This window comes from Leptonychotes weddellii, chromosome 4 (assembly GCF_054177405.1).
Source record: "Leptonychotes weddellii isolate Sample4059 chromosome 4, ASM5417740v2, whole genome shotgun sequence".
NCBI classification, from domain to species: Eukaryota; Metazoa; Chordata; class Mammalia; order Carnivora; family Phocidae; genus Leptonychotes; species Leptonychotes weddellii.
The window spans coordinates 114,306,886-114,321,439 of NC_138372.1; the positions used below are offsets into that span (position 1 = coordinate 114,306,886).

General features: G+C 40.1%; 1 protein-coding gene across 7 annotated transcripts in view; it reads left to right on the forward strand.

Annotated features, from left to right (window-relative positions):
* Positions 1-14,554, forward strand: part of SULF1 (sulfatase 1) — a 176,555-nt gene that overhangs the window by 87,633 nt on the left and 74,368 nt on the right. For 6 of the 7 annotated variants that reach the window (XM_081816094.1, XM_031026344.2, XM_081816089.1 and 3 more), the window contains 2 exons: positions 7,058-7,130; positions 7,438-7,669. In XM_081816094.1, the coding sequence (XP_081672220.1) occupies positions 7,498-7,669 (172 nt within the window). In that variant the 5' untranslated portion in view covers positions 7,058-7,130; positions 7,438-7,497. Of the gene's footprint in view, positions 1-5,069; positions 5,214-7,057; positions 7,131-7,437; positions 7,670-14,554 lie in introns of those variants that run through there. The other variant, XM_081816093.1, reaches the window with a different exon arrangement.

A 14,554-nucleotide genomic window follows, 5' to 3' on the forward strand; every position in this document is an offset into this window, starting at 1 on the left:
GTAGTATGAATGACAAATATACTTTTATTGTGTTAAGCCATTGATAGTTGGGGTTTATTTCTTATTGCAACAAACTGCTTCTGCTGTCTAATGCAATACCTCAAGACACTTAAATATAAATAAGCTATAGGGGCGCCTGGGTGGCTCAGTCGGTTAAGCATCCGACTCTTGGTTTTTGCTCAGGTCATGATCTCGGGGTCTTGGGATCGAGCCCCAAGTTGGGCTCTGCGTTCAGAGCAGAGTCTGCTGGGGATGATCTCCCTCTCCCTCTGCTCCTCCCCCTGCTCTTTCTTTCTCTCTCTCTCTCTCAAATATAAATAAAATCTTTAAAAATAAAGAAATAAATAAGCTATAAATACATAAAACTGAAGGCAAATTTAGTATAATTTCATGTAGTAAACCATATACTTTAAGACCTAGCTAAGATATCTAAGACCACATTTGTAATTCTTTTTACTGATATTGCTTTCACCAGGCCCATTTGAACTGAAATTTCCAATGCTCCTTTTTTTCTAGAACTCCAATAATCTCTTTGTTCTCACTACCAGCACTGCAACTAATGACCATTATTAGACCCTTCAGACAGTTCGCAGCATCTGCTTCAAGAATATTAGATCCTTTTGATTCTTTTCATAATTTTAGACCACTTTGTCTTCCTTTGTTTTGCTAATTCCTGTTTGAAAGAAGATGGACAAATCTTCGTCTAGGACTTTCGGCATTCTCTAAAATGCCCTTGGTAAGCTCACTTTTATGTGGTTTTATTTCCTATCTTTCTGGGGCTGAGTCTCAAAAGTACATTTCTTGCTATCACCTCTCACTTCGTGCTTATCACTGCTCCTTCTATCTGTTCTCTTCCTCCTGAGAAGACAGAGGGAAAATGCAGAAAACTTTTATTTATCTCTATTTTTATAATGCAACAGACCATTGAAAAAAATCCAATATAGACGTGAATGAAAGAAAAACAAAATCTGTTCCTCTACCTCACCATACCCCAGGGACAACCAACGCTAACAATTCTGTGAATAGATGACTTCTCAAGGTTCCCTTCAATTTCAGGATTCACATGTTGGAGGGAAAAACAGTAGAAAGGAAGAAAGGCAAGGAAAGCAAATGTTGTGGGAGGAGGATTTCATCATTTAGCCTGGTATTTCCCCAAAGGTGCTCCAGGTCAGAGATGCACGCTTTTCAGCTGTCATTGGTTGTTGGAAGAGATTTATTATTACAAGGGTATAAAAATGTTACTGCACCAGAAGGAGACTGTTGTCTATCTCCTCTCCTTGGAGTTGTAATAAATTAGATCAGGAAATATGCTTTCTGGGGATTAACGGTAGGTGAACTTTGCCAGTTATGGGGTTTTTAAAAGAAATTAGCTCCTTCATGATTTCCATATATTATAAAGAAGATAACATGTCCTGAAGACTTCTCCTAAAGAAAAGAAGTAATGTATGGGAAACTTGAAAGCCAGAATTAAGGGAAAGGGGCCATGTAAACAGACCCTTAGAAATGTGAGTATGTAGATTGGCCGTGGGTGGAGGGGGCCAGATGTGGATATCAGCTTCTCACTGCTATAATCCTGTTTTACTTCACTCTTAGGATAAACTAAGTGTGTTCTGGCTGAATTCAGCTTTGAATAATTGCATAATGCTGGCCTGATGTCTCCTGCTGTTTTGATTGGTTATGGTGTCCCTTTTTTGTCTCTGCCTTAACTACAGGGTGGCATTGCTTTGTACTAGAAATGCTTCTTTTGCCCCATGCCTGAGAGGTTTATTTCTGTGCTCAGTGGGTTGTTCTGATCCTGTCTCTAACATACTTTAGATGTGTGGGCATGCATTTGTAAAATTCTGTGTTATCCTCAGATTAAAAAGCAAACGAACAAACAAAACACAAGGTGTCATCACTCATCAACGACCTGTATGTATACTAGGCATTTAGAACTTAGGACAGTTTCAGGGCTTTAAGGGACAAAAAAGTGAGTAAGTTTGTGAATGGGGCCAGATCTACAGCCTTAAAGGTGAAAATCTGGGCTTAACTATGGTGCCGCGTATACACTAGGCCAGCAATTCCCAAACCTCTGGGGCTCAGGATCCTTTTATATTATTAAAATTTCTGAAGACTCTCAAGAGCTTTTGTTTATGTAGATTATAGCTACTGATAATTAGAAATGACAACGGGGGGAGGGCGCCTGGGTGGCTCAATAGGTCAAGCTTTTGACTTCAGCTCAGGTCATGGTCTTGGGGTCCTGGTATTGAGCCCCGCTTGGGGCTCCCTGCTCAGCGAGGCATCTGCTTGTCCTTCTGCCCTTCTCCCCTCCAGTACTCTCTCTCAAATAAATAAAATCTTAAAAAAAAAAAAAAAAAGAAATTACAACTGAGGGATTCTTTAAATATTTTTAAATTCTTTTGAAAATAACAATAATCTATTACATGTTAAATGATATATTTTGTGAAAAATAACTATATTTTCCAAACCAAAAAAGTATTGGTAACTAAAGTGGCATTGTTTTACATTTTTTAAAAAGATTTTAGGGGCCCCTATGTGGCTCAGTTGTTAAGCATCTGCTTTGGTTCAGGTCATGATCCCGGGGTCCTGGAATCGAGCTCTGCGTCGTGCTCCCTGCTCGGCGGGAAGCCTGCTTCTCCCTCTCCCACTTCCCCTGCTTGTGTTCCGTCTCGATGTGTCTCTCTCTGTCAAATAAATAAATAATAATAAAATCTAAAAAAAAATATTTCATTTATTTATTTGACAGAGATAAAGAGAGAGAGCACACAAGTGGGGGGAGGAGGTGGAGGGACAGAGGGAGAGGGAGAAGCAAGCTCTCAGCTGATCAAGGTGCCCGATGCGGGGCTCCATCCCAGGACCCCGGGATCATGACCTGAGCTGAAGGTACATGCTTAACCAACTAAAGCCACCCAGGTGCCCCGCCATCATTTTACATTTTTACACATATTTATCTGAATAGAAGAGAGCTGGATTCTTCTATTTCTGTATTTAATCTGTTGAAGTATATTGTTTGGTTGAAATAAAGTAATCAAATTCAGCCTCATATGGATAAGTAGTTGGAAAAGGAAAAGTATTTTGATGGTTTTTTCAAACACTTGTAGATTTCCTTTGATACTATGCCAAAACTTGACAAGTGGTGACTTCGTAAAGATTAGTTGTTGTAAGTAATCTGAAACCCCATCAATGAGCTTTCATACTCTGTTAAAATCCAATGGTCATCTTGCACTTTGAAATTTTTTTTGCTGATGTATGATTCTGTAGCATTTTATTTGGTCATTTGAGAAATATTGGTTCACTGAATTATGCAAATATGCTAAATGTGGACACATTTCATTTTTCAGTATAAAGAATAACATTTGTTAATATCAACATCAATGTCATTGAAAGGTTTTACATATTGGGAAGCTGTCAAGTTCGTGGTGGCGGATACAGGTTTTCCAAAATTCTGAGTTTAGCTTGGAAGCTAGATTTCTATCATTGGCAACAAATACAACAAATATTGTCAGCTGCTTTCCTTGAAATGACAGTCTCATTTCATTTATCCCTTAAGAAATGTCTGCCAAATACCCAAGTCCAAATAATTCGTTCAAGTAAAACTAATGTCCCATGAGCCAAAAGCAGTGTCTAGTGGAGCTTGCGACTCAGTCACACAAGTGCTGTTCCTCGACTATCATCCGACCTCCGTGGGCAACAAAGAGCTCTACATGTACCTCCTCTCTCATATAACAAAATTAGAAAGAAAAGATGTGTGTTCAAGAGTCAGGATTTAATGCAATTAGTCATCTTACTGTTTCATCTTGAATGAAACTGGCTTTTTTTTTTTTTTGAACTGTATGTGATGCTCCTTTTATTCGGACAAAAGTGATTTTACCCACCAGTGCAAATGTCAACAAAGTGAAAAAAGCGAGTGTGTCGGTATTCTTATCAAAGCAGTGCTGACCTCATGGACTCCCCAAAGTCCTGGGTTACACCTTGAGAACCACTGCAGTGGACAAAGCATCTTGATTTCATATGGGGTGTTGCTCATTGAGCAAATGTGAGCTAGACTTTTCCATCCAGTTGGCTTGAAGTCTCCCTGGTCTGTTTTTTTCCTTTTATATGTGACTTGAAACTTTTAATGTCACATTTATTGTTTGGCTTGACTGCCCTAAACAAAGCCCTAAAAACTTTTTTATAGTTTGGCTTGACTGCCCTAAACAAAGCCCTAAAAACTTTCCACATCAACTGGCCATAGCTACAATTAGTGTTTTCATTTGAAGACTTGAAGAAAAGGCAACTTGTATTCTGGTCCTGATTCATGAATACAACCCCGTTCCTCGAGCTCACTTTCCGTGTGTGAGAAAAACCCCCTTTTACCATTTCTCCCATTTTCTGCTGTTTCTCAAGACAAATTGTTAGTCTCTAAGGACACTTGTCGTCCGCCACAAAGTATCCAATTCAAACATTGCATCCTTGTCTCCTTTGTCAAGTTCTGTATTTGTCTGTCAATTTTTTTTTTTCATCTTCTTCCTTACTTCTTTTCCTTCTGGAGCTGGAAACCAGGCAGTGAGAGGATGACAGGTTTTAAAAGGTCATTTTTGAATAAGGAATTGTCTGGGTACAGGTTTTTCAGAGTGGTGTGTTTTGTGTCTTAGTGAAGGGAGATGGGGTAAAGATAGCGCGCTTCTGCTGGTCAGACCTGTCTGAAAGTCCGGTTTTCTACACCATCCCATTTCTCCGCGTTTACATATGCACTCCCTGAATCGATAATAAGCTGTGGCAGGGAAAAAAAAAAAAAATGTAGGCTTTTTCTGCACCTTTAACTCTCTAAGGAAGGTCACGTTAGAGGAAAAAAGAAAAATGCATCTACTTGGCTCTCCCTTTTCTTCATTAGGAAATGCTTTTCAATGTAGTTCAATGTGGTTTACTCAAGGTACCATTAGGGCTAATTTTCTTTTTCCTAAAGGAAGAGACGAAGTAAATAAGATAAAGAAAAGAATAACCAGTAATGTTGATTGGGTTCCAGGGAATGTTATCAGCATCTTAATTGTGAAGACTTTTTTCAGTTTCGTGTGGGGCTGATTATTTAAACTGCCGGGGCTACTGTTTGCACGACACCGGGAGATTGAACTTTCCGGGTCGCTACTGTCAGCAGAGAAGCTGGCTCATGACTAGAGCCGACGCAAGAGACTCCTGCTCACTCCCTCTTCACACACCCTTGCAGGCTTTGAGAGGTGAGCAAACTCTTGCTACTTAAAGCACCAAGCTTCTGAGAAATGACTGCGTGTCACTGTTGAGCCTGATGCCGCTCTGCGGGAGACAGCCATTGTTTGACCTCTTTCTTTCCTTCTCCTATCTTTCTTGCTCGTATCAGTTTTCTCACGATTTGAAACAAATGCACAGAAACCAAACAGTCAGCGCAGAACAATTGCTGGCTTTCAGTGTTCAGCATGCACAGCAATCACCGAAATAACCCTGGGTTATTACCAAAAAACCCCAAAAAACAACCCGCCCCCCAAACCTTGCATATTGACCTTCGCAGAACCACAGGATCCATCGGAGGTGGTTGGTTTGATGCTCTGCCTTCCTACGGCACTAGATTTTTGTTTAAAATCTATTTCTTACAGAGTGCGTCTTCCTTCCTCTCCCTCCCTCCCTCCCTCTCTTTCTCTCTCTCTCTCTCTCTCAAAGTAATTACAGGCTGCAGAGTGAAAAGCATTAGAAATGTTTACAAAACAGCTCATAAAGTTTAAAATAATAGGGGTGTGTGTGTTTGTGTAAAACAAAATAATGTATGCGGCTGGAGTAAACAGTCCACAGTCTTTCTTCTTTCTTCTCCCACTGCCCCATGTCACCCTCCAGAATTTAAGGCATGGAAATGAGTGATGGAGTCCCTTTTCTTCTGACTTGCAGTTCTCCCACTTGATTCATTCTGCTTATTTATCTGATGCCAGTTTATTGTTGCAATTCAAAATACAGACCCTCAGGTGTGTGGGGACAGAGTGCCTGACGAAGTGGGCCGCTATCTAATTTTAGCGCGGCCTAAATTCCCATACAGACATTCCCTCATGACATCCAAGGGAAAGATTTTTTTTTTAATGAGCCCTTTGCGATCAGAAGTCCAAGAGAAACCCTTTCAGCAGGTTAGTGCTCTAAAGTAAAAGGGGCATTCTTCCAACCCTTTCAGAAGTCTCCTCTTGGGCACATTTGCAAAGATTTTGCAGCACTCCCCTCCAGATCTGATTTATTTATTTATTTTTTAATGTAGAAAGGGAGCCTCTACCCTTCAGCTTCAGAGCCAATCAATCATTTCGCTTTGCAGGTTTAGATGTGCTGCGGCAAAACCTCTCGCTGGCGGCACCGTGCCCGGTCTTGGCGAGAGTGAGGCTGGTGCTGACAGTTGAAGGAGGGCTCTGTCCCCTTAGGCGCTGGCGTGCTGAGGACACGGGCGGGACAGAGGGACAAGCCTCGCCCGGAGGAAGCACCCCTTCCCCTGGTGATTGATGGAGGACAGTTAGGAGCTTTTCGGGGGCTGGGAAAGGTTGCCCTCCCAGTCGCTTACTATGAAGTCTTTGTCAGCAGAAAGAACTCTGCAGGGTAGTGAGTGACATAATGCAGATGACAAATGACAGCGTTGCATTTTATTCTGCTTGATAAGTACTCAGTATCTACGCAGGTGAATCAATGCTCCCCCAGCGCGCCCCCTCGCGCCAGCTGCTTCCCAGATGCAAGTACTCTCCAAACCCACTGTGGTTTCGCAGGTGCTACGGGCGCCTCCTGGTCAAGCATGAGTTTTTTGGGGGATGTTTCAAGTACTGGCAGAGTGTGAGCAAGGATGGTACCGTGTCACCACTTTAAGGAGCTGATTATGAAATGAAGATATTTTCTGAGTCATTTGTTAGCAGCTCTGAATATTGTTTTCTCCTGTTTCTCCCTTTTGGAATACGGATTGTGTGTGTGTGTGTGTGTGTGTGTGTGTGTGTGTGTGTGTGTATGCTGTTTTGAGAGACTACTTCAGACCAAAATCTGTATCAAAACCCTGACTGACGTTTCCTTTGTATTTCTTCTCCCCCTCTAGGACCCCATCTGCCGATGTTCTGAATACCTCTGAGTACAGAAATTGATTCTTCAACCAGGATACCTAATTCAAGGTATTAGCTCTTGTCAGAAGGCTTTTACATCTGAGCTCTGTGTTGGAAATTCTGTTTTGGCAATGAATTTTGAAATAGGAAAAGTTGGAATGAGAAGAAAGGGCAAAAGTGAATTTGCAAAATAATCAGGTGCTTAAAAACCTCCCGAGCGCCTGGGAGGGTTTGGCCACGTCTGACTCGCAGGCAGCCCTCTCTCTAACAGTTCACGTGCCAGATCTCACTTTGTTGTAGCCCTTTTTCTGCAACTGTGTTTGGGGTTTGGATGTCATTTTCATCTCTCCCTCTCTCTTTTTCTCCGACTGCCCAGACCTGCAGAAACCAGGAGGCTGAGACAGTCTGTCGGTCTCGCGACATTGGACCAAACACAATGAAGTATTCTTGCTGTGCTCTGGTTCTGGCTGTCCTGGGCACGGAGCTGCTGGGGAGCCTCTGTTCGACTGTCAGATCCCAGAGGTTCAGAGGACGGATTCAGCAGGAGCGAAAAAACATCCGACCCAACATTATTCTTGTGCTCACTGATGATCAAGATGTGGAGCTGGGTGAGACACTGGGTTTTTCACTTCTTAGTCTCTTTTGCTCAAATGATTTGCTGACCTTCCGCACGATCAGTAACACTGAGTGAACATTTGGGGGGTTGGTCCTTAACTGGAGGATCTTAACCAGCAACCTGAGTTTATAAAATGAACTTGTATTGATTATAAGGCATTCGGTTTTCATTTCAACATGACTTTTCTGGTCTTAGGTGTTTGAAACAGTCTGGGGAGGGTCCTAGAATAATAGCAGGAGAGAGGAAAAAGAGCAAGCATGAATACTATAGAAGTCAAGGATTCGATTGTGCACCTTGGACGCTCTTGATCAAGAAATGTTTTAAATATTTAGGCAAAATTGTTTCCAAGAGTATGAGCTTATAGCTGTAATTCTATGCAGTGTATATGAACATAGATACTATTATTCTCTTATAACAGTTATTATTATTAAAGTGAATGAAATATTCACAGCTTGTGATAATTGTTAGGTGATTGAAAGTTACAGTATTCTATGTATCTTCTGGTGATAATTCATTACTACCACCTTGGAGATGATGCTTTTTGGAAGAATTAGCTAACGTGGGTTCATTCCAGAACACTTGGAAAGCCTGTCAAATTCAGCGGAGCTGCTGTACCATCTGATTCCATTTCTTATCTTCTCACTTTCTTTAATGGCCCAGCTCTTATGGTCTTGGCTGTTATGATCTTCCACGGGACCTTAGGACAGATAGAAAAGCTCGTCCTTACAAATTGTCACCAGCACTCGTTTTCATTCCTAGAATCAAATTCCTGGCTCTCAGGAATCGCTCAGCTGGGCTTACCCATCGCACTCAACCTGGTATCTTTTTAGACTTAGTGCTGGCCGAGCACGCTGGGCTTCCTTACAGAGCTCCGAAGACTAGGGTTCTTGAGGATAAAACCCTCCATGCTGGAACCTGGTCTCCATGGAACGGGACTTTAATTTCCAGTTTGAAACCAAGTCATGGAATCCCAGCAAAGTTAACCCCTTGGGTTTAGCTGGAAGCACATGCACTAAAAACCAACAGCAGGTAATAATTGTTGAAGTTGATTTGCAGAGTCTGCTGTCTCTCCCTTTACTTTTTAAAGAAGAGTATTGATTTTCAGGCAACATGCCCGGATGAGGTCTTGGAGGTACGACTTTAGTACGCAGGTAGCTTGTACTTTAGTTTGCGCTTATCTATGGAGCAAGTAAAATGAGGTGAACACATTTGAATTCACCTTCCTTAACATCTCTCGTATCTGTCCCTTTCATTACAGCCAAGATCTCCAGACCATTCTCTTGTCTCTAGTTTTTCTCTAACTGATTAGTCAACTGACCCACCTGTCCCCCATAGTCTCGGTGCCTCTTGCCTATTCTTCACTCCATGACTGGAGTTATCATGCAAGTGTCTGATCAGGTCTGTTCTGCTTAAAACACTCTATGGTTTCCCGTTGGCAAGAGGATTAAGCAACTCTCCTCCGTAGGCAAATGAGCTCTGGGCCATCTGGCCCCTGCCTATTTCTATGAGGTTATTCCCTTTTCCCCCACTTTTGCTCAGTACTTCATAGAAATGACTCACGCTTCCTTGAAGGTGTCTGGTGGTTTCATCTCCCTCACCTATATTTCATGCCTTCGTACATCTTGTCTCCTCTGTCTTTCCCCTCCCCCTTTCTCCACCTGGAGAAGCCCTACCTATTCTTCATGGCCCAGCTCAAATGCCTTGTCCTGGGGGGGTGGGGGGGTCTTTCTTCACCAAAACCATTCTCCCCTCCAGCAGGGTAGATAGAACTTTCCTTTTTACCACTTTGCACATGCCTCCAGCATGGCCCTTAATCCATCATGTGCTTCCATACTTGTCTCTTCTACTGGCCTGAGAGCAAGATAGTGTTTTATTTATGTTGCATTCCTGATACTGGGACCATGACGGGAATATAGTATATGCTAAATAAATTTGAAGTGGACCTATGGGGGCCTGAAAAAGCTAACAAAATTCTCAGAAGTGAATACAGGTATCTGTGGTAATCTACCTCTTCAATATATAGCCCTTGTCTTTAAAATAAATTAAGGAGTCATTTGACAAATTTTTTTAACAGAATTCAAAATTTCATCTTTTAGTTTCACCCTATAATTACTTCATTTATGCAGTAAATATTTCCTGAGCAATCACTAAGGGGAAGCATGTGGATATAATGGATACAGCTCATAGGTTCAATCAACCCAGTTGTTTCCTATGTATTTGCCCCTATCTCCTTCCTTGATTTTCTAGCCAGACACGATGCCAAGCACTTATTCATTTAATCTTCCCAATAACTCTATGAAGTAGATGCTCTTACTCTCTTTAATTTCTACAGAAGTAAAATGAGGCTTAGAGAAGTCACGTAGTCGGTGATGAACTAGTCAATGGTGAAACTAGGACCCATGTTAGGACTAGGTCTCCACAGCTAACATTTAACCATGATGCTTTCCATCAGTCCTCCAACACATATTTATTGAGGCCTTCCTAAAAGGAAACCGTAAATGCATAGTAATGTTCTAGGTTCTGAAAGAGAGAGAATAGAAGCATAAGATGGGTCTTATTATCTCATTGGCAGAACACAGTGATGAACCACAGTGAACCATGGGGTAAATACTTCAGAAAAGACCTCCTTCTTCTGCCCAAACAATTGTGCTCTTGGTAGTGGACACTGTCTGATGGAGACTTTTACCTAGCCTTCTGTAATGTTCTCATAATCCTTCTTGAGCCGAACTGCTCTAGACTTTAGCTGGGTATTTTTTTTTGTTTCTTTATTTTAACCATCTTTAAACCATTTTTAAGTGTGCAAGTCAGTAGTTTTAAGTACATTCACATTGTTTTACAACCGTTTTCCAGAACACTTCATCTTACAAAATTAAAACTCTGTATTCATTAAACAATAACTCTCCATAACCCCAGTCCCTGGTAACCATCATTCTACTGCCTCTATGAATCTGACTGTTGTAGGTACGTCATATAAGTGGAATTATACCACTTACGGCAAAGACAAAGTATTTGTCTTTTTGTGACTGACTTGTTTCACTTAGCCTAATACCCATCCCCAAGGCTCATCCATGCTGTAGCATGTATCAGAATTTCCTTCCTTTTGAAGGCTGAATAATAATCATTGTAGGTATATACCACATTTTGTTTATCCATTCATCTGTTAATATAAGTTTGGGTTGCTTCCACTTTTTGATTATTGTAAATCTATGTAAGTAATGCTACTATGACCATAGGTATTTAAATACTTCCTTAAGACCCTGCTTTCGATGCTTTGGAATAAATGCCCAGAAATGGATTTGCTGGATCATTTGATAACTCTATTTTTAATTTTTTGAGGGGCCTCCATCTTGTTTTCCATAACAACTGTACCATTTTACATTCCCCCCAACAGTGCACAAGGGCTCCAATTTCTCCACATCCTTGCCAACATGTGTTATTTTCCTGGCGTTTTGTTTTTATAATACCCATCCTAATGGGTATGAGCTGGGAGCTCATTGCGGTTTTGATAAGGTTGGGTTTTGCTTTGCTTTGTTTTGTTTTGTTTTGTTTACTTACATGTTATTATGCTTGGCAAATGCTTGAATAGGATAGAATCGCAGAACTATGTGCACCTGTCATACCGCAGGCAGTTTTGGTCACTGTAGCACCAGAAAGATATAACAGACTTAGAAGAGGTTTAGAAGAACAATGACAAAAATTGTAATAGAATGCTTTTCTTTGGGGGAAAGAAGAAAACCATTCTACTTCTTTGTCTGGGAAGACAAAGGCTGAGAAGGGTCGTAATGGGAGTTTATGAAATCAAACTAGGAAAGAAAGCTCTTACTCAGTAGGAATGGAGCCACTCCCTCAACTTTGTCTGAGGACAAATAAAATAAACTAGTACTTTGTGAAGGGAGTAAGACACATAAGGAATTCATTAATAAAAGTGCTAGAACCTTGCATGTTATCTTTTTCCAAAGAACACTCATTCTCATTATTACGCTTGTTTTCATCCCACCCAAGTTGGGTGGAGAGGACAAAGATCATTATCCCAGGAGAAAAGTTAATCTGTGGAAAGATGAAATAACTTAACCACTGGTCCCTTTATGTCTGGATTTACTTTTTGCACAACTTAAGAAGTAGCTTAGGTCGTGTCTGTACTTGTAAGTAGTTCAGGTTTTTAGACTATATTAATAGGTAGAAGATTTACGCTTTCTTTTAAGCTAGAAAAACACACATGAACATGATCAACATGAACTTTGGGATGATGATTTCCTCTGGAGGAGCAGTAACCAAGAATATCAATGATATTTCCACATTTTGCCTTAAAGTTTGAAAACGACATCTGAAGCAATTATCATCAAATATTAAATTTTTTTAAAAGCTTAAATTTAAGAGTTTAGCATTTAAAAATATTAAAGCTAGGACCGCCTTTGCTGCATCCCAAAGGTTTTGAACATTTGTGTTTTCATTTTCATTTGTTTCCATGAATTTTTTAAATTCTTCTTTAGTTTCCTGGTTGACCCATTCATTCTTTAGTAGGATGCTCTTTAGCCTCCATGTATTTGAGTTATGTCCAAATTTCCTCTTGTGATTCAGTTCAAGTTTCAAAGCACTGTGGTCTGAAAATATGCAGGGAATGATCCCAATCTTTTGGTACCGGTTGAGACCTGATTTGTGACCTAGTATGTGATAGGTATATATATACAATGGAATACTACTCAGCCATCAAAAAAATGAAATCTTACTATTTGCAATGACGTGGATGGAACCAGAGGGTATTATGCTAAAAGAAATAAGTCAATCAGAGAAAGACAATTATCATATGATCTCACTCATATGTGGAATTTAAGAAACAAAACAGAGGATCATAGGGGAAGAGAGGAAAAATTAAAATGAAATCAGAGAGGGAGACAAACCATAGGACTCTCATAGGATTAAGAGACTCTTAATCATAGGAAACAAACTGAGGGCTGCTGGAGGGGCGGGGAGTGGAGTAACTGGGGGATGGACATTAAGGAAGGCATGGGATGTAATGAGCACTGAGTGTTATATAAGACTGATGAATCACTGACCTCTACCTCTGAAACTAATAATACATTATATGTTAATTAATTGAATTTAAATAAATTTTTAAAAAGAAAAAAAGAAAGATCCAGTAAAAAAACCTTTTTAAAGAAAAAAAAAATATATATATATATATAATAAAAATATTAAAGCTAAGAGACACATTATTCTAGTATTTTCCTGTACTTGAGGCATTATAAATCAATAAGAACAAAATAAATCAAAAAGAACAAAATAAAAAATGCTTGTGGAACTCCATGAACTTTCTGAGACTAGAGTCAAAGAAATTAAGCTCTAAATCTTTCCAAAAGGGTCCCTTGGTGCCACTCTGAGGAACAAACTGTGGAGCTGATCTGACTCAATGTGGCATTTGTTAAATTCTTAGGAAACTGGGCTGATGCTAACATCTCAGTAACACTGGCCCATTGCTTCTTTCAGATCATACATGGAATTAAGAAACCATAAATACATGGAAATATTTTGTTTTTTTAAATCAGAGGTCACAATTGGGATCTATAGTCCTGAGCTAGCCCACAGATGTGGTTTGCTTGACCAGTGTATTTTTTTTTTAATTAAGGTAACATTTTAAAAATCAGATGATTTCATGTTAAAAAAAAAAAAAATCCAGATTCTGACCTTTCTGGAAAATCCAGAAGCCTGAGAGCTTGCATTCCCATGAGACAGCAATTAGGCAGATGTTTGAAGAGGAGTCAGAGTTGCCCCACTAGGTGGAGCATGTCCTCAGGTCATCATGGCCCCCACCACTCTCCGTTGCTCCCCAACATTTAGGTCATGGAGCCATTTACCATCATGTCCATACTGCAGTTTTTCTCATGGTCAGAGAAAGCGCTCTACACCCACATCTCTACCAAATGTGAAAAGCAGAAAAGATGAAAGCTCCCTGATTTTTCTTATACCTGGTTACCTTCACTTGCCTACCTCTCTATCCTACCCTGTAGACATTTTCAGTCCATTTCCCTAAGAAATTAGCCTCCTCTTTTAATGGCCTTTTGCTCTTTGGCGGGGTAGTGGGGTGGGGGGGGAGTAATGAGTGTTAGTGACCTGGAGACACTCCAGACAGATTTATTTTCTGCTTCTTAGTCCTTTCTTCCCCAATCTTGTTTCTTCCCTTTGGTTTTCACTGAAATATCTGGGGTTTTTTCCACCCATCCCATGGTTTTGGTAGAAAAAGGTGTACTCTTTTATCATGTTACTTTTTTCTTATGCTTTCAGAATTAAAATATTGAACCGATCAATATAGCCTTTTTTAATATTGGAATTATCACTGTTTAAGGTTTCATACTTTACTATAAAAATAACTGTTGGTGTGAGAAAATAGCAATGGAATCTGGAGGTATTTAGTACAGACCATTTATATATTTAAAGCGTTAACCATAGCTCATCATAAAATGAGGACATCTAGAAACAACACTGCACAATTAATTAAGAGTTGTGCTTGCTTGTCATTATTGTTCATCAAAGCATGAACCATTGCAGTCCGCAAGGAGGTGTGTCTCTCTAGGAAGCTAGGTGTATTTGAGCCCCACATGCCTGGAGTTTCCTTAAGGGATGACGATGGCAATATTTATCATTGAATTTCTGGGTTTGTGAGTTTTCCAGACCGTGATAAACAGGCTTGATGAAAACTTTAATGTTTCATAGTACAAAACATTGAATAAATCAAACACTAAGACACTTGAATCACGAAAGATAAAGTTTTGTTGTAAAGTTTGACATGTAAATGAAGTAATTCAAGCTCTCTGTGTAATTTTGGAAAAGTCATTCAGAGAAGTTGGACATTTTCTCTCTGCTGACCTTTTTCACACAGATG